The 19,295-nt window shown below is 39.5% G+C and overlaps 2 protein-coding genes across 5 annotated transcripts in view; one reads left to right on the top strand and one right to left on the bottom strand.

The window, feature by feature from the left end:
* Nucleotides 1-881: 881 nt before the first annotated feature.
* LONRF1 (LON peptidase N-terminal domain and ring finger 1) lies at nucleotides 882-19,293 on the bottom strand. 2 transcript variants are annotated; one of them, XM_031588626.2, is made up of 12 exons: nucleotides 18,521-19,293; nucleotides 14,411-14,529; nucleotides 12,018-12,140; nucleotides 11,197-11,343; nucleotides 10,450-10,687; nucleotides 10,272-10,362; nucleotides 9,323-9,437; nucleotides 8,657-8,778; nucleotides 7,824-7,982; nucleotides 7,548-7,710; nucleotides 7,011-7,163; nucleotides 882-1,158 (listed from the first exon to the last, which is right to left on the bottom strand). In XM_031588626.2, the coding sequence occupies exons 1-12, from the start codon at nucleotides 19,095-19,097 to the stop codon at nucleotides 1,129-1,131; spliced, it is 2,037 nt and encodes a 678-aa protein (XP_031444486.2). In that variant the 5' UTR covers nucleotides 19,098-19,293; the 3' UTR covers nucleotides 882-1,128. The 2 variants fall into 2 exon arrangements, with proteins under 2 accessions (XP_031444486.2, XP_031444485.2); XM_031588625.2 differs by lacking the exon at nucleotides 882-1,158 and adding an exon at nucleotides 4,272-5,531 and having other exon boundaries at nucleotides 18,521-19,291.
* TRMT9B (tRNA methyltransferase 9B (putative)) overlaps nucleotides 18,185-19,295 on the top strand; it is a 106,434-nt gene continuing 105,323 nt past the window's right edge. For all 3 annotated transcript variants that reach the window (XR_016466170.1, XR_016466169.1, XM_090139413.1), the window contains exon 1: nucleotides 18,185-18,271. The gene's annotated coding sequence lies outside the window, so the exon portion shown is untranslated. The remainder of the gene's footprint in view (nucleotides 18,272-19,295) is intronic.

Genomic DNA, 19,295 nt, shown 5'->3' with positions numbered 1-19,295 from the left:
CAGTAAGCACTTGTAAAAGAACCTTATGTATTAAAGCAGCATAAAGTAGTAGATAATGTTGCTTACTGTTAGAGAAAGCCCTGTTGCTTTTTCGTAAAATATAGTTTTATTGTGTAGCTCATATTTGCTTAATTTGGGTAAACTGGATTGATTTCTGCTGCTGTTGGCCTTTACATGAAGGGCCACATCTTCTGTGTAGCTACAGCAGAGCTCCAAGTAGTACTGTCTTTCAGAGTTGAGTGCAACCTTCTTAAATTGATCAAAGCCTACAGTGAAGCAAAACTCCACCTCTTTGTGTAGTTTTGAGGGGAATTTGCTTTTTTTCTAAACAAAAGCATAAAAAAATTAGCAATACTTAGTGACAAAAACATTGAAATTTCATGGTAAAATGTCATATTGCAATAAAAACTAGTAGTAGGGCCATGTTCTGTGCAGTGGCTCATTTCTTATATCAAATCACTTTCATCCTGATTATACTAACTTCATTTGTAAACACTGCCAATCTATGTTAGGCATGAGCATGTTAAGTGCTCTAGTTGCCATGGAGAAGGTCATTCTTCAGTTTTTGAGTGTTTTTCCTTTCTTTCTTGCAGTCTGTACTAAATCCTCAGAAGTGAGGCCCCGTTTGTAAAGTTGCCTTGCAAAAAGTATTCACTGCAGCTAGCACTGATGGTATATTGCTGAAATCAGCAGAAAAAAACCTGCGCTGTTTGTCAGTTGCTGGGATATTAAGATTGCCCTAGAATGCAGCAAATCAGCTGTTTAATACAAAATTCTTCCTCAAGTTCTTGCTATGAAGGGCAAGCACTTCCCCTTGGTTAAAAACAAACAAAAACCCACTACCTTGTTAAGTGCTTGTATCTTTGTAAAACCAAAAGAAAACCTAAAATAGAGAGGTTACTCAAGTTTATTTGCATATTTTTGAGTTGGAATACCCATAGTAAAAATCTGCAAAACTTCAGACTCTCCATGAGATCATGTCATCTTCAGCAGAGTTACCTCTTCTACTGCAGTAGTTCTTAAAAGGTATCAGCAAGCAGAGGAAAGTACTGACAGCAGGACTTGTATTACATCCTTGGCTGCTTCAGGTACAGGTAGGTGGCACCTGGTCCTTAGTCTTTAACAAGTTCACTTCCAATAATAACCCCAAGCCCCACTCTGTAAAAACATTCAAAGGGAAAAAAGGCAATGATGAGTAGCATCTGAATATAGATAGAATTGTAAGGAGTAAGTTGATGTGCTTAGAGCAATGACCTCGCTTTTATGGGCATGGCATAAAGGCATGCTGGTTTTTATACTTTTTTTTTCCTCCTGAAAGCTACTTGATCAGTTCATCCCCAAAGAAAAACTACATCTGTTCCCTCACCAGAGGGAGCATATAGATGATTGATTTACAGAAACAAACCCTACATATAAAGCTCCTGCATAGTTCAAGCGCCCCTAGAGCTGAGTTGCAGTCTCAGCTCATTTTAAGTCTCTACAGGGCAGAACAGCTAAGCTTGCTCATTTAAAGCACATCAGGATACACAAAATCACTACTACAGACAAGTTATCAAAACATACCTATCCATTCAAAATATGAGACATCCTACATGTCAGAACAGTCATGTAATGTTGTATCTACTGGGAAGAAAAAAGTTCAGCTTTGTTCCATCTTAGAAGGGTACTTTATGACAAGCATTTGGGAGACCTACACTAAATAAAGATCATTTCCTCTTCTAGCACTGTTTCTATTTGTTTCTTTAAAAACTGCAATAGAGGTTGAACATCACAGTGCTGTGGCTACCTGTAGAGCTTTGCATTTCTTCTTCAGCCTTAGCCTTCTCTTTTATTATCTTACTTCTGTATCTGTTTCTGTATGGAAAAGATTAGGACTTAGAAATACCTGGAGTTTTCTGAAAGACTTAATTCCAAAAACACCACATTTCTCTCCCTCCCTCTCTTCTGATGACAGATATCAGCAACAGCAGGGGAATACCTCAGAGAAAAATAATACAGCAAAACTGCTGCCAAAAGCTCAACAAATGCTTGAGAATATCAAGCACCAGGTTTGTGTCTTTTCAAGGATCAAGTCTTCAACAGAAAGGAAAAGGTTGGCATTTATGGGAACTCAGAGCTTCTGAAATCCCAGAATTTCAACCAACAGAGGGCAGTAGGTTGGAATATTTGCTAAGTATACAACAGAGAATGGACAATGGTAGCCCCAACAAGTACTCCTAACAAAATGCTGTCTGATGAACAGAAGATGAAGAAAAAAGAACGGGGAAAAAAAGGGAAACCAGAACTTACAACACTGTCAAGGGAAGATCCACTTTGCTAAGCCCACTGTATGGCTCTGTGTTAAGAAAAATGTTTTCCTAGCTGACAGATTAGAAAGCTTTGAATACAAGGAACCAACTCTCACACAACAAAGTTTTTCAAGATGTCAAATTCTAAAGTTCTATTTGGGTTTAACAGTGACTGTATTTGTCTTAATATAGCACAGATCCCTGTCCTGAATTTTCCCTTGAAATTGATCATTTCATTTTTAATGCATATAAACATCTAGCAAATGGCTACCTTCCTAGCTACTACAAGTTCATTTTCAGCCTTGATATATTATTAACACAAAACATTCTTTCATCTTAACAAAACACAAGTTGTCAACTGGAAGTATGAAGTCATCTTCATCTACTATTTCCTGTCTGTCCTACCTAGACATGCCTACTGTGTTATGGCAAGCTCTCTGACTGCACTCGAACTACATCACTTGTGATTATCACTGATGTAATTGTATTTTCAAATTCACGGTGCTATCATTTTCTTGGCCTTTATTTGTGAAAGCAGTTACTGTCAGCAGCATCTGGGAAAGTACATCTTCAACAAAAATCAAGGCTCAGATCTCACTGGGCACTTTGCTTTGGTAAAGGCTTTAGAACAAGTTACATCCTAGCACTGAACATTTTGCATCTTTTTTTATTTTTATTTTCCCTCCCAGTTGTAGAAAAACACTTTAAATAAGAGAGTTATGGAGAGATTTCAGCATGGATCCAACGATCCTTAAAAACATACCTTTTATCTACTCGCTGGAACAGCCTTTTCTCATGTTCTCAAGATGGAGCAAAAAATATCAAAAAAAATAAGGACAAACTTCCCAAATTCAAAACACTACACACAAAGTGCAACATAGTACATATCGTTAAGATACACACTGAAATGTCTATGCCAATCTTCAGTCCATCTTGCTGGTCTGCTCCATTCTAACTGCAAAGTGACAAAGTCTGATTCACAAACACCTGAGTCCTCAAAAATCTTTTTTCTCTCTGTTCTCAATTTCTTATCATTTCCAACGGCAACCATGGTGATGATGTTTGTGGAATAGCAATTAGACAGTAATACTTAAAGTCTTAATGCAGTACATATTGATCTCAGTAACTTCATTTTTTTTGTTGCTATTTCTTCAAATTTTCTCTTATCTTTTTCCCAATTCCAGAGGTAGAACTTACACAAGCACAGGACAGTGCCAGCCAACTGACACTTTCTTATCTGCTCTTAGCAGAATTTTTATTTCATTAAAAACTCATGGGAATTAATAAGAACATCTGGAAACCACATCTTCTGACAGGTTTGGGAACACACTGTTTGAAAACTATGGTTCTTTGCATGAAAAAAAAAAAAAAAATCACAAAAAACCCCATAAATCTACCACTAGATTTTCCTAAATAAACAAAAAAAAATATCACCTGCATTCCTAAGGAGATCATGGTAATACAAAGATTAAGCTTCTAAGGTTGTTAAGATACCAAGCCATAGGAATCAAAGATCCTCCTTCTTCTTCCATTAATGCAAATAAACCTTTCCCAAATATTAAACCAAACTTAACCTGGATTGAAACCCATGTTACACCTAAATTCAGCAGACTCTCAGTTGCCTGTGGTATCTCAAAACACCAGAAGAGAACAAAGCCAAAACACCTGGTTAGCAAACTTGTGAAGTGTTGTTCTGCAAGAACAGTTTGCCATGACTTTCAAATTCTGTGAAATGAAAACTTTACACTTCAAGTTACCTTGAGTAAATAAACAGTACAACTGAAAGACCCCAGCAACAAACTTGACTACCAGTGATCAGTAAGAGAGGTACTGTAAGCAGAAATACATACTACTAAACATCATTAAGTGCCCACAACCCTGAGTTGAACAGCTGCTCCTGGCAGCTGTACCTGGCAAAAGCTTCTCAACAGAAGGATATGGAAAATGAAAGTTAGCTTTAGTTTCTGATAAAGTTAAAATATTACAAACTTTTAGCTTTTATTGAAAATTAAATATATTAGCAAAAGCAAGATTTAAGAAATATTTTACAAATCATTTACATACAAGAAAGCCAGTATCAGACATATTCACAAATATGCAAACCTTTAATTACAAAAAGTACTTAATGGCAGCATGATGCTTACCTTGCCACTGCAGTGTGCTCTACGATTGATATAAGGCATAGAACTCACATTTGCACCAACTTAAAGAGTTCAAATAAAACTTTAAGCTTTTAAATCCTGGATGCACAATCCCAAATACACACACACGCACACTCTAAGACTTCTCCTTAAAAGCTCTATAAACTAAGTGTGTGCTCTGGAAGAACAGCCAGCCTGAAAAGCCCAGTAGAAATATAACTGGTACTAGTGTTTAGTTTTCAGTTTCCTCTTTAACATGTACAGGCCTAGGTATGTAAACCATATTCACAGTTTAATTATTTTTAGACAGAAGTACCTTTTTTTTTTTTTTTTTTTTGCATTTGATCCTTAAAATTGGCTCTCAGTTCAGCATACAGTTCGTAATGTCACCTGTTTTGTGATGCATACATTTACAAGATAACTTAAAAATCTGTGCCATATTCATGGTCAAGATAATTCAACAAGAATAGTAATATCCAACAGTGATATTCAACACTATATTTCAAATGTTTGTGCAAACAGCAAAAGAACAGTTGTATGAGGCAAACTTATTTGCAAAACCTTTAATACCTGTTCTATGTTGTAAACTCAGACTGTCAGCCTTAAGTCCTGCACTTCCCACAGCTTTAAAAAGTCAGTGGCTAAAATTATCAAGTCTCAAGAACGTTCTCTTCTACATAGTGCAAATTGTAAAACAGATCATGTGAAAAACATATCTAGCTGGATTGACTCTGTGCAATCATCAGTGGTCTTCTCTCATAGTTGAAGAAAGTGTGCATTCAAAGAACCATATGGTTCAAGAAGCTGGGCAGGCAGGAAGGAGAGAGAAAAAGCAGTTCCATTACACTTCTCAAACCAGTGCTAGATGTGCAAAGGCAGCAAAAATTCCAGCTGCTACTACAACCAGAACAGATTTACTTTTTAGGAAGACCCAGGCAGTTAGTCACTTGGACTGGTCCCTAGAAAAATATGTAAGTATATGTTGGATTTTTATCAGACGGTCTTTTAAAGACATCATAGAGAGAACTGACAGCTGATATCTGGGGTCTACTGGGAGAACAGCTAGAAGCCACCAACACCAAGCAGGACCATTGGGCATTGCCTAAAAATAAGAGAAATGTCAGTTACTTATGAACAATGCTGACTAATACAATGAAGACATCAAAAGACAAATGAGTCAAAAATGAGCACTAGTTTGAATTTTGGTATCAACTAGAGAATTACAGATCTGTAAGATCAAGAGGGTTCTGAATTGATCTATTCTGATCCCTCTTCACCACAGAAGTCTATAAATAAAGTGCACTTATGTTTGATAAAGCAATCAATTGTTTTCAAGACAACACAGGCATCTCAGTTTCCTTAGGAAAGGACAGCTAAGTATAGGACAGTCACCTAATAAATGTCCTTGATGCTAACTTCATATCTGTCACATTACTCTTCAGGTTTGAATATTCCTGATGCCTAACATAGATTACATTTACCTGTTGCTGTATGTGAAGGACTCCTCTATTACTACTACTCCATTCCACTCACATCTCATTATCTTCTAGACAGAGCAGGACTGTTTAGCTTGTTTCTTGTAATTTTATAAAACATACTTTCTAATTTTTCCCTACACTTTATTCAATTCCCTACACAGAGCCTGAGACATCATGCCCAGGACACAATACTTCTCAGTGGATGATGCATCACTGCAGGGCAGACTTACCTCAGTTACTTCACATACTTGCAAAAAGAGTCTTGGCAGTGGTACACTCCTGTATGAAATTTCCTCTCTTTCATCTCTAACACACAGTTGACACTTAGTGTTCTAAGTCTCAGGCACATACGTTCAGTCTTGCTGCCCAGGCTAGTTACTCTGTTTGAGTGCACTTACTCCTCTTTGCTAATATATGTTGTTTTAAACCAGTCTTTAATTAAAATGTTCTAAAATCATTTCTTAAATGATACACTCGCCTCCAAAGTATTTACAGTCTTCCAAGATCAGTAGATATGGTCTCATAAAAATATGTAGCAGATAGAAGATTACTTTTTCCAGCCTCCCACTCTTTGAAGATCTCTCTCTGATCTTCATCAATTGTTTATAATCACCACTGAAATAGATGGCTGAAGCTTGTTCCTTAAAGTTAACACAAATATTTGCCAAATCCTAACATCTGCAGCAATTTACAGCATTAGCTCAGAAAGGAGGAAAGTGTTATTTGTGATTACCTCTGTCCCAGATTACTGCCTTTAGACATCACAGGAAAGAAAATACTAAAACATTCCCTATTTTACTCCATTTGTATTCTAACAGCTTTACACAAACCAATAGTTCAAAACATTTCTATAACTGAAAGTGTAATCAGTACTCTATATATAAAATAACATCATCCTTTATTGCAGAAAAAAATTGCCAATTGTCTTTTGCTGCTCTCCATAAGAGAAGTAAGATGAAGTCCTGCTTCCTTTTAAGTTGAGGAAAAAAGTATTTTCCTTTTAATGTTTAGCAGCTTTTTAACAATTGGATTTTGGTTTTCCTCACCTACCTTCCTCCAGTAAAAAACAGGCACCCAACATTTGATACTAAATGTCGTCTCACCTGTATATTTTCCTCCCTGCCAGGCATTGGCCCGAAGTGCTGAAGAATTTGAGTGCGGAATTTGTTTCTTAAGTTTTGGAACCAACTGCAAGCCTGACTGTAAACAAAGTTGTGAAGCTCTCTCAGTTTCTTCAACTCTTCTTCATCAGCAACCTAGCAGAAGAACATTATGAAAATACCATTACAGATGAAGAAAATTGCCATAGTTTTTAAGCTAACATAAAAAAGACATTTAATTTCAACTCTATTTAGCTAAGTCTTTGCACTCTCCTAAGCCATGGTTGCTAGTGGCAAAGAAATCCTCTGATACTTAAGAAGAATTGGAGCTTCACAAACTACTGTTCAAATAAAAAGCAAAATATTTCCTTCTTATTTAATAATAATAAAAAAAGCTATCTTCTATGTCTTCCTTATACTGACATTGAATCCTCCACGGTTCTGTGGACCTAAAAATTTGATAGAGCCCTCAAAACAAATCATGGAGAAGTCTTAAGATATCAGCTAAAAGTAGAAGGACTTGGAGAGCATTCTGGATACCTTAACATCTTCCAAATACTCAATGTCTGCAGTGCAATAACCATCTTTCATTCCTCTCTGTAAAACTCGAAATCTCTTTCCACCAACTGTATCAACAACTGACCGTCCATCAGGCAGAAAATGAACGTTCCTAATTTGCAGCATGCAACCATAATCTGCAAAACTAGAAAAGAGACTTTATCAGTAATGTAATTACACAGTTCTAGGATGACAGTTGGCTTAATTTAAAAAAGACAGAAGAAAAAAGAAGCTTACTATTAAGAATGTAAAACCTACCCATTTTGAGAATCACTTATACACATCCCAAACTGTTTAGTCCCAGTTTCCATACTTCTGCGAATCATTAGTCGGTATCTTGGCTCAAACACGTGTAGAGGGCAAGGCACAGTAGGATATGCCATAGTGCAAACAAACATTGGAACATTCTTGGTCAAGCTTCAAAAGAACAACAAAAGAAACACACAGCTTAAAATGTAATTACTGAGCAATGCCAAGACTTTTTTTTTTTTTACAGTATGTGTTTGAGGTCATAGAACACCTGTTACAAACTTCAATAATAACCACGTTACAATAACTTCCATGATCAGTCATTGAACACTTATGTACTGATTTGAATACGTAATAGCAGTGAGCTGAAATGTCTAGTCAGTGACTATAGGACTTGTCATGAGAGCAAGAGTGTTTCTTGTTTTCTCCCTCTTTGGTTTAGTTGATGCCACAATAACTGCATAGTAACCAGCTCACCATTTAGATTAAGTTCAACGATGCAACCCAAGCTATGGTTTTTACACTTGCAATGTCTCAGCAAGGCCTAGTAATTGAAAAAACTAAGCAGAAGCTAGGAGTAATCATTAACGGGAACATTTATCTAGAAATTCTTCCACTGGAAGCACGTACCCCCAGGAGCTTTTCAGCACAGCTGTGCTCTAGCCTTTCAGCCCCACCTTGTACTGATAGCAGGAGATGCCACAACCCAGTTGCAAGACCCTGCGCTTGGATCTATTGAACCTCATGAAGTTCAGCTGGGCCCACTGCTCAAGCCTGTCTAGGTCAAATACCATTCCAATACTAATTTCTCAGGTTTTCTAAGTAAAAGGTGTGAAACTTACTTTGAGTGTTCAGCAGTTTCTTCAGCATGAATTCTTTTTCTCTCATACAGCTCATCAGACAAATATTTCATTATTAATTCCTCTAGTAGCTCTGTGATGCTGTATTTTCTGCTTGCAAGGTACTGTAAGCAATTTAAAACAAAAGTTTCTTTATTGATATATTAATAGAAGAAATGAGTAGCATCAGTTTTTTAAAAGCATGATACATGAAATATGTGACAAATTAGATTTATGTCCATGAAAACTTGAAGATATGAAGAGCTCCAAAATTCCTATTTCTTAACCCCCACCATTAATATCTGAAAATTCTGTTTTGGTTCTTACAGTCCAACAACTCTGGTGTCTAATTCAGTATGTATTTCTATACTTACTAGAATTTATTTTCCACATTACAAAGCCACACAAATACGGAAAGCGTATAGAAACCACAGAAAAGTCTTATTGAACAGTTACCAGTTTACTAATAATCAGGATTTAATTATAAAGTAGGTGATCACAGAAACATAAAACCTCTAAGACTCCAAGGCAAACCCAGTCAATTTGTATTGATATTTACCTCAAGTTTTTTCTTTCTAGGAGCAATCTATAATCATAATTCTTTGCATTTTAAGAAGCCGTTATAACGATAAAATGTTTGTCTATCTGAGTTCTACTGATCAACAGTACCTCTTTTAAACTCTCCTTACAGAGTGGACACTGAGGAGCATGGTCTAAACACCGTTCCAAGCAACCTTTGCAAAAAGTGTGTCCACAAGGTGTTGTCACTGGCTCAAAGAACAGCCTGAAACAAAGTTATTAAAAATTAAGATACCATGGCACATTTGTGGCTTGCTTAATAAAGAAAACAAAAAACTCAGCGATCAACCTTTTTAATTTTTCCCCCCACTAATTATTATCTACAGCAGAGAACATTAATCCCATGTCTCCTTATGCTACATTTTCCTCTATGAAGTTTGTTGGCATTCATCACTGCACTAGTTTTGTGCACTTTATGATTAATCCAAACACATCTCTATGCTCTAAATATTTAAACCTTCACTCCAATACAAAAAGATTTTGATCCTACTACATAGATATTCAAAATCCACAAAATGAAGTAATTAAAGAGGCATGTTGCTTTCAAAGCAGTTTTGCACACTACTAACATAACACAGACAATCTAGCATATAGACTACGTTTTAAGATTTCTATTCTAGAAAAGACGACGACTCAATAAGAACTTATATCCACCAACTGTATCTAGTAGATTGTCATTCTCAAGTCATTTCCTTGATCTGAAATGCACAGGTAATCCTTCTAGGCATTAGACCTCCCAAATGTACAAAATAACTAGTTTTACTGGCTGAAAAACAACACTAGTAGTGTACCACAGAAGATCCTCTCCTTTTTGAGCTACCAGCTGACACCACCAAATTTGACAGGCAACTTGATTACAATTATGATGTAGCACATTTAAATAAGCATTAAAATACTGGGATATAGGAAAGGCTGAAAACGTCAGTTTCTTAACTGACATTAGAGCTCATCACAACCTATAAACATCTCAATTAACATGTGACAGATATGTAGTCAAACACCTATAATGAAAATATTGAACCATTGAGAAAAATCTTACCTCATACATAAAGAGCACTCAAAATCTGATACATCAATCAAATTCCCTGGAACTGTTCCATAAGCCAGTTTCATGTCCCTGTTTGCATTTTCTAAAGAAAGACAAAACAAAGCAAACCTTTCAAAGAAAGGCACAAGACAATAAATACTTCAGATTTTCAAATTAAGTGATCACTTACCTCCTTGCTTTTTGTGTTTGTTTCTTCCATCTTCACACACAACTGTATCCTGCTCTGAAAATGAAAGCTTTCTTTTCAACAAAGCACCTTTTTCTTGGCCAGAGAGAAGAGGTTCAGAAGATACTCTCTTCAAGCCATCTTCCTTGGCAAGGGCTTTTGTTGAGTTAAGAGCACGGGCAGATTGTGCACGATTTAGGCTTCCAATCACAGGCTCCAGTACCTCTGATCTTCCTAAACTCTACATAAGACAAAAGAACTGTACATAAGGGATAACACAAATATAAGAATATAAAATGTAAACATGCAAAAATGCTTAATCCAAACTGATAACCAGTTAGCTCATCAGTTAACTGGAAGAATTAGCTAAGTCAAGACAATACTCAGATTTATTTATTATTAACAATTAAAAAAAATATATTTATCTTAAAGAGAAGAAAAACTAAACTTTTTACTTTGAAGCTATACTAAAAAACAAATATAAATATATTATTAATAATAATATCAAAAAGTACTTTTTGCTTTGGAACTAATATAACATCTCGGTAGTTTCTAGTAAGTAGCTCACTTGAATGAGATATATAATAATCCAAATGAGAAGACACCACTCCCAAATCATAATTCTTCTAATTTAACCAATTGCTGAGAGCCAGCATTTGCATTAGAGAATAAGCATGACAAATAAGGATATCAGGATGTCTGATACTTGCATATTAGCAAGTTTTAAGTATTAGAACAAATTATTATTACCTGCTCAGGACAAAGTTGTAAATTGCAGTAAGGCTCAGTCATCTCAGAACCAAGCACAAAAGATTTATTTCGAGTATGTGGTGAACTCCAAGCAGATTCCTTCAAATTCTCTCCTAGCTTCTCTGGTGACAGTACATCACGCAATGTCTGGAAAACAAACAGCTAACTGTTCCTAACAATAAAAGGAGGATCTGGGTATAGCTTCATTATAAACCTACACACCAAAACCAACAATTCAACTTACATGAAGTTACTCCCCAAATAAAGCCTTACTTAAGTACAGTTAGGAATAAGCAGAAATCTATATTCCTGTATAACTAAGCATGGAATCATTTCCACTAGAATTGGATGATCTCTACAAACACTTAGACATTATCAATTAAATATTATACAGTTTTTGCAATACAGTTTGTATTAATAAGGAAAGCACATCTAGAAATTCTTCTGCTAGAAGTAAGCAACCTCTTCAGAGTCAGACATTACCAATACCACACATTTTTCTGCGCAGGTTTTCATTACTGAAGAAAAGCTGCTGTCATCTACGCATTAAATAATTTGATTTACCATATTCAAGTTACCATTCCCTTTGCAGTCACCTACAAGCAAATCCAGAAGCATAAGTACTTTGAGGCATGTGCCCTCAAAACCTGTACGTTAGGACTCTCCAACACAGCATGGTACATCTTGAAAGGAATTAAACCATCAGCTCAACCCTCTCTGTATGCATGACAGATATTTTGATGGTCCACTGTCTACCACAACAGGAACTTTACAAAGGAATCAAAACAGAGGTAGTAATCCAGTTTGATATATCAAATTACCTTTTCTACTTCTAGCTTGGCTGGAAGAAAATCCTCATCAAGGGCTAAGCACTGTAGAAACAGTTGTAAGGCATCGCCTACAAAGCCAGAGTCGTGCAGCACTTTTCCTTTCCGGAAGTAGACCTGAGAAACAGAAAACATGTTTACACTTCTGATGAATGTATAGAGCTGTAGTAGTCACCTTACAGGCCTTACAACAGAGTTAGAACAAGAACCCTCAATGACAAAGAAATGCACCTCTTCAGCAACCTTCAGCCATGCACAGCATGTCTGACACATGTCTTGCCCAACATAAGTCCCCTACACTGAAAATAACTATGACATAGGCTGGTGTTCATCTCCTTCCAGTTAATTTGCTCTGGCTTAGGTAAAAGCCAGACTTTAAAACAGACTTAAAATCCTGACTAGTGCTGAATTCACACAAGGTCTTAATTTCACTATTCTGTGAGGTTTTGGAAATGGAGAAGAGGGAAATAACAATTAAAATTATTACATGTCCTTGTGAAACAGCTTTCACTGGACACCTTTTTTGCTGTTCTGTCGGAAGTCTTATAGCTTTAACCTGTATAAAAAGACAATCCACACAACCATGCATTCCTTACATCTATCTTAATATAGATTCCTAATACAAAACAATGAACTTTTGGAACTGCTTCCTCCAACTACATTTTGAACACTAAATAAAAAAATGCTTACTATTTTATATAGGGTAGAAGGGAAAGAAAGAGATGAGACTACTGAATGTTGATGAACTTACGAAAATACAATGTTGGACACAACTCACATGAATTAAAAAAATTGCATTTGCAATAATGTAAACAGAAGCTCAATAAAAAAAAATCTAAACTAGATTTTGGATAATGGGCAAGAAAACTGAACCAGAAAAAGAAAAGCAAACAAGCAAAACACTGAATGCAATTTCTATAGACTGCCAATATGAAACAGTAATCTTAATGCTGTCAGATGAGGGCATGCATCTTCTCTGATGGATTTGGGCAGTTTCATTAAGAAGGAAAGCACGCTAATCCTCCTCTTACAGGTACTTCATCTCCTTATACAGATAATAATTTTAATCTATCAAACCAAGCTCAGTTAAATGAAGTCTGAGAAACAATAAAAGGCACAATGCTCTCTGAATTTGCAGCAGCCGTGAAATTGCACAACACAGGAGAAAACAAGAGCGAAGCAGTTATCTGTCTGTGTGCAGCAAGATCTTGCTGCTCCTGCTGTGCTGAGTTCAGATGCTGCTGCAATAAGCAATATTTAAGTAGTAACAGTTCCGAAGGCCAATGACTCTCCAGATGCCTGCACTGTTTGCAGAATTCAGCTTCCAACAAGTTTCTCCGTGCTTTTCAAAGAAAAACTTTCCCAGCTCAAACAGCAAGTTTTCTTCACCAGACAAACAAAAAAAGGCAACTGTAAGAAGTTACATCACCACAAACTATCCCAACTCCAAGTACTGAAGCCAGTAACAAAGGCCCCAAACAAGCATATTTTACTACTGCAAATAATATTGCAAGAGAATTTAATGCTCTCTCCACATGTTTGTTTGTTTTAACTGGTAGCAATTGTAAAAGAAAACTGTGTTGTCCTATTAGTATTCTTTTTTTTTCGTAATCAGTAAGACTCAAAAAAAACTGAGAAATGTTGACTCAACATAGAGCCAAAAATCCTAATCTGCACTGGCAACAATGCTCACTCATCTCACATGATATTCAGAGAACAAATAGTGCTTAAATGCTCTCAAATTTGGGAAATACAGTCAAAGTAAAAACACTTCAGGGAAATGTAGAGCTTTAAAAGGACCAACTTTTATATAGTGTAAGAAATTTCAAATCTCAGTTACATCAATGAGCCAAACACCTATGGCTCAGAAATTCTGCTTTGAAGCAGTTAAAGCTGGCTGCATGATTTCAGCCAGCCACCCACTCAAATAACATTCAGCTGAATTTAAGTTTGTAAATATTTTAAAACTTTTCTTAAGAGAATTGATAAAAGCATTGTTCTTAAAAAAAAAAAAAAGAAGCACTAACAAGCAACTGTAAACAGCACAAAAGTTCTTCATAGTACTTCTCAACAAATCAGTTCTGCTCCACATCGCCCTTCATCCAGCATTGCTATCGCATGTTGCGATGGGAAATAAAAGCACCTGAAGTTGTTGATGAAAGCTGAATCAACAGTTCCAACTTACAGCACTGACCAGTTGCCTGTCTCACATAAGTAACTATTTTAAGAAACTTTTGAGCACTTTGCACATACTTACAAAGAAAAACAAGAAAACCAAGTGTTTAAGGCAGCTGACCTTGCTTCATTCGATGAAAAGATTATGCAAAATGTGTTACGTTTACAGATAAACATAGATTTTGAAAAATTAGGAGTTCAAATCAACTTACTTCTGGCCAATTTGGCATTTTAGAAATAACGAAGTTTAGATCTTCTATGGCTGTTTTATACTCTTGGAGGCCAGCGTATGACTCAGCTCTGTAGATTCTTAGCATCAAGTTACTGGAATCTGAAGACAAAATTAAATAACATCTTTAATAATTTGGAATGTTGTAATTTTTTAATTAGATGTTTTATAGTGGTATGTCAAAGCCTTACTGTACAAAACCATTTAATACGCTCTTCTGTACTGTACCTTATAACAACTGAGGTACCTCCTTCCTGCCTTTTCACCAGTATTTGGATTTTAAAAAAAAAAGTGGCAATACTTCCAAGCTTATGTCTTCCAAGATTAACTTTTGAACCCTTTTATATTTTAAAAGATTTAGCACCAAAGCTGACAAAATAAAGTATTGCTCAATATTGCTGTGACAACAGAAGTAGAGAACAGAGCTGATTTTAGTTTTATGGTACACTCATGCAAAACCACACAAATCTGTCATTTTTCAAGCACAGTGAATCTCAAGTATTAAAATATCTAAGTATTAGAAAGCTTCCTTTCAAACGTTTGACTTTTTATTTAGACTGGTCTTTGTTCTGTTAATGCCCAGCCCCTGCCAGCTACAGACAGTGTTAGCACCTGATGATTTATCAGAGATAGTCTATACCCCTACATGGACTGAAAAGATAGCCAACACCAGAAAGCCACTGATGCCAGCTGGCAGCCTCCCTCTAAATAGTTGTGTTAGAATCACCTCCACAGAGAAAAAACATTCATGCGTGTTCTTTAAAGACAAATTCTCATGTCCCAAATGCAGCATTCTGGACTTTCAGCAGAGGAATCTCAATCTCCATGTCATTTAAACTATGACTTTCATAACACAGCTAACTGCACACCTGTGCTTTTCACCAAAATAAATAAGTTAAACATTAATGTAACGTAAACAATACTCAAATTAAGTTCTGTAAGCTTGTTGGAACAAGATTCCCTTGGAAGGGTGCAGAGAAATCATTTCAATTCTATATTCTGTCTTTAGTCTACCCTAAATGCCTAGTTTAAGTTCTCGTAATCTCCAACATTAGCTTGTTTTACACATAAGTCTGCTTTAGCAGCAAGCCAGATCAGTCAATGAACCCAAATATTTTAACATACTGTTTTATATTTAGCTATCACAGGTAAAGACTTTAACAAAAAAGAAATGGTAAGTAAACAAAAACTGTCAACAGATTTCATGGATGAAAATGAAGTGTGTGATTCAGCTATAGTTCAGTTTCCCTTAAAATACATATACTCCTAGATCTGTTTCTCTGTTTTAGACAGTTAACAGAAATTGGTGAAATTGTCTAACTTAACACGTAACCCTGCAGGTGTAAGAACGCTGATGCCTGCTTTCTTGTGGCTTTGTGACTACTGTAGCCTCCTAAGGCAGGAGCTCAGTTCTTTTCTGTTGTGTTTGACTTTTTGGTGTCCAGCAGAGTCAATATTGACCTAAATTCCTTTCTTCAGAGGCAACAGTGAGTGGGGGTCTTTGTTCTGTAATAAACTAGCAGCCTGTTTGCACTTGATCAGAAGGATTTCATATTTTCCAAACTTTCAAGTGTAGAAGATGATCTCAGGAGCCCCAAGCTTTCCTCAGGAAGGTGGGGTTAGGGGTAGTCTGAAGATAAAAATATATGTTAAGTCTAGAGCTGGTGGATAGTTTGTTCTTTATCAAAGAGAAACTGAACTGCTACAAAATTAAGCTCTAAATCAAGGAGTTTAACTAGATCCCAGCTCTGCTGCTACACAAAAACTGCCAATCAATCACAGAATATCCCAAGTTGGAAGGGACCCATGTGGATCATCAAGTTCAACACCTGGCTCCACAGAGGACAACCCAAAAATTAAACCCTATGTCTGAGAGTGTTTTAAAATGAAAATTTAATTCCTAGGCTTTGTAATGTGGGGGAAAAAAAAAAAAAGTTTTACAATGTTGCAGAATGCATTTTGATGCTTGCCACTTAACAAGACAATGTAAAACTATATGGACTGCTTCAAAAGTAATGCCTATTGATTTCCATGGAAGCTACAACACTCACAACAAGTACAGTAACAGTAAATTTTCAGCTGCAGAACACTATTTTTTTTTTTGACAGTCACCACCATTAGCTATGCATTTTCACCAGCACCAAACAAGAGCCTGTACGCTGCACTCCTAAAAATCTCCATAGCCATCCAGAATGGGGTTTGTCTTTCATATTGCTGATGTCATTTGCTGAAATGCACCAGCTACTGCCTCACTGTGCTGACATCCAATGTTTGGTCTCTATAAACATTCAGCATGCTCTGTCATCTATTGCATGGCAACAAAATGCAATCGAGTATTGGTGGGATGGTTCAACCTCTACTGCCATATCATCATCTGCTTCTGACATCATGGGCCAACAAAGTGAAACAGGAGGCAGTACTTTTGGAGCAGCCCTCATATTTCAATTCCTTATATCAGATATTAAACAAATCAGAAATACTTTGAACAGTCAATTTTTAACAGCCCAATATATTATATAGAGACCACTCCCTCCTAGCATACCAATAGAAATTACTGCAATTAAAAACAAAAGGGTACTGAATATCTTCAGTGCAGAAATGTGTGCACCAGATATTACTGCACACAAATAGAAAACTGTACAAAAGTTTACATACAAAAAACACCAGGTAAGCATTCACTTCTTTATGCTACTCTCAAAGCATCTGCTTCTGCCTACTGTCAGCATGAGAATATCATAAATGGATTGCTTCTGATCTGATCCTACATGATTTTCACCTGGTTGCCTGGTTTCACCTGGTAAAAGATGCACTCTGCACCAGTGTTCAAAAGAACTGCAGGATCCAGTATTTATGAATGCAGTACGACAGGCTCATTCCAATGGTGAAGGGTGCATACGCCTGAGAAGAGGCTGAGCTCACTGGTCTTGTTTAGTGAGGAAACATTGGAGGCAGCAAAAGAATCCAAGAGCCTCCTGAAATCCCAGAAGAGGCTGCCTAGATCACAGACGCTGACGTGCACGGCAGGAAAAGCAAGTGACAGTGGTTATAAACCAGAACAACAGTAGTTTTGCCTTTACATAAACAGAAAATGTTTCACTATGATGGTAATTAACCGTTCAACAGGTTGTCCTGAGCAGCAGCGGAATCTTCGCCCTTGTGGCATTTTCATGGTCCAACAGGACAAAGCCTCCAGCAGACTGCTCTAACTCAGTGTCTGCCCTGCTTTGAACACAGAGTTGGTCAACAGACCTCCTAAGGCTGCTCCAGCAGGAACGGGTTTGTGACTGCACCAATCTCGGGACAGAAAGCTGGGTGTGTTGGGATTAAAGCCTTCCTTTACATAAGGTAATTCCTTCCAACGCCTGCATAGCACACATATAGTGTTACCATTCCTCTCGTGCTTCTCAAAAGTAACTTCTTTCACGTGTTTCAAGAAATTTCCCTATGACCCACGTAAGTCAATGCTGTACTTCAGAACACGCCACAACAACAACAACTCAACCTCTTCCAACAGTTCCAACATTTACAATAGGAAATGGGACCCGCGGGGCTGCCGAAGCGCTAAAAACCCACAGCTGCGCAAAACCAACACAGCGGGTCGCTGTGCCAGCACCACCCAGGTGTATCGGCCCCCGGGCCGAGCCCCGCAGGGCGCACAAAGCCACGGCCGTACCGCGGTCCGCCCGGCGGCCCCGCCCGCCCCCCGCAGCCTCGCCCGGCACCAGACGGGGCGCGGCTCCGCCCGCCATGATGTCACCGCCGTTACACAACCTGTCCCCGCCGTGCCTCGCGCTTATGCAACCGGGCCCGGCCCTCCGGAGCGGTGCGGTGACACTGGAAACAGGTCTCTGTCAGGAAACGGGGTTACACGCGGCAACGCGGGCGAGGCCGCCACGGGACGCACCGAGCCCGGTCAGCGCGGCGGGAAGGAGGCACCGGAGCGCACCTCGGCCCACGGGGAGGCTCCCTGGGCCCTAGCGACAAACTTGGAAAACTTCGGAGCGCTGCGACGCGGCGCGCCGGGCGCATCCTTCCTTCCCCGTCCCTCCCGCAGGAGACGGGACGCCGCCTCCCCCCCTCCGCCCCGGCTCACCTGCCCGCAGCGCCTGCCCGGCGGCGCCCAGCGCCTCTCGGAAGCGGCCCTGCGCCAGCAGCTCCTCCAGGCGCCCGCCGGCCCGCGCCCGCTCGCACTCTCTCGGGAACCACTTCTCGGCCAGTTGGCTGAGCACCACGCTGGTGCGCAGCGGGGCGGCGGCCGCGCCGGTGCCCCCCGCCGGCAGCAGCCGGTCCCGGCAGCGGCGGCAGCGGGCCCGCAGCTCCCTCCGCAGGCAGCGGCGGCAGTAGGTGTGCCCGCACGGGACGGTCACCGGCTCGCTCAGGAAGCGCCCGCAGCCGCAGCACCGCAGCGGGCCCTCGGCCGCGCCTTCGGCGCCGCGCTCCCGGCCGCGGCCCGGCCCCTGCCGCAGGCGGTAGTTGAGCACCAGGCACTCCACCAGGGTCCCGAAGCGCCGCGGGCCGGCGAGCGGTCCGAGGCACAGCGACGCCAGCGAGGAGCCCGCCGCTTCCTTCAGGCGGCCCCTCCGCTCCCCGTCCGCCTCCTCGCCGAGCCGCCCGCCGCCTCCCGGCTCCGGCGACGCGTCCGAGCCCACGGCCACGGGAGAGAACGCCATCGGCTGCCGGCTCGGCCGAGGGGGGTGTGGCGCTGCCGCTCCGGCCGCCGGGCCCGGCGCTGCGCAAGGCGCTGAGGCACTGGCGGCGCGGGGCGGGGGAGGAAGCGAGGCACCCTCCGCGCGGGGCGGGGGGGGCGTGTCACGTGCGCGCCTCCGCGCGCGCGACCCGGGGCAGAAGGGGGCGCGGGTACGTGTGCG

The sequence above is a fragment of the Phasianus colchicus genome, chromosome 4, assembly GCF_987193195.1.
Source record: "Phasianus colchicus chromosome 4, bPhaCol1.hap1.1, whole genome shotgun sequence".
Lineage (NCBI taxonomy): Eukaryota > Metazoa > Chordata > Aves > Galliformes > Phasianidae > Phasianus > Phasianus colchicus.
Note: the sequence above shows the minus strand (reverse complement) of the source record. Positions and strands in the feature narration are given on the sequence as shown.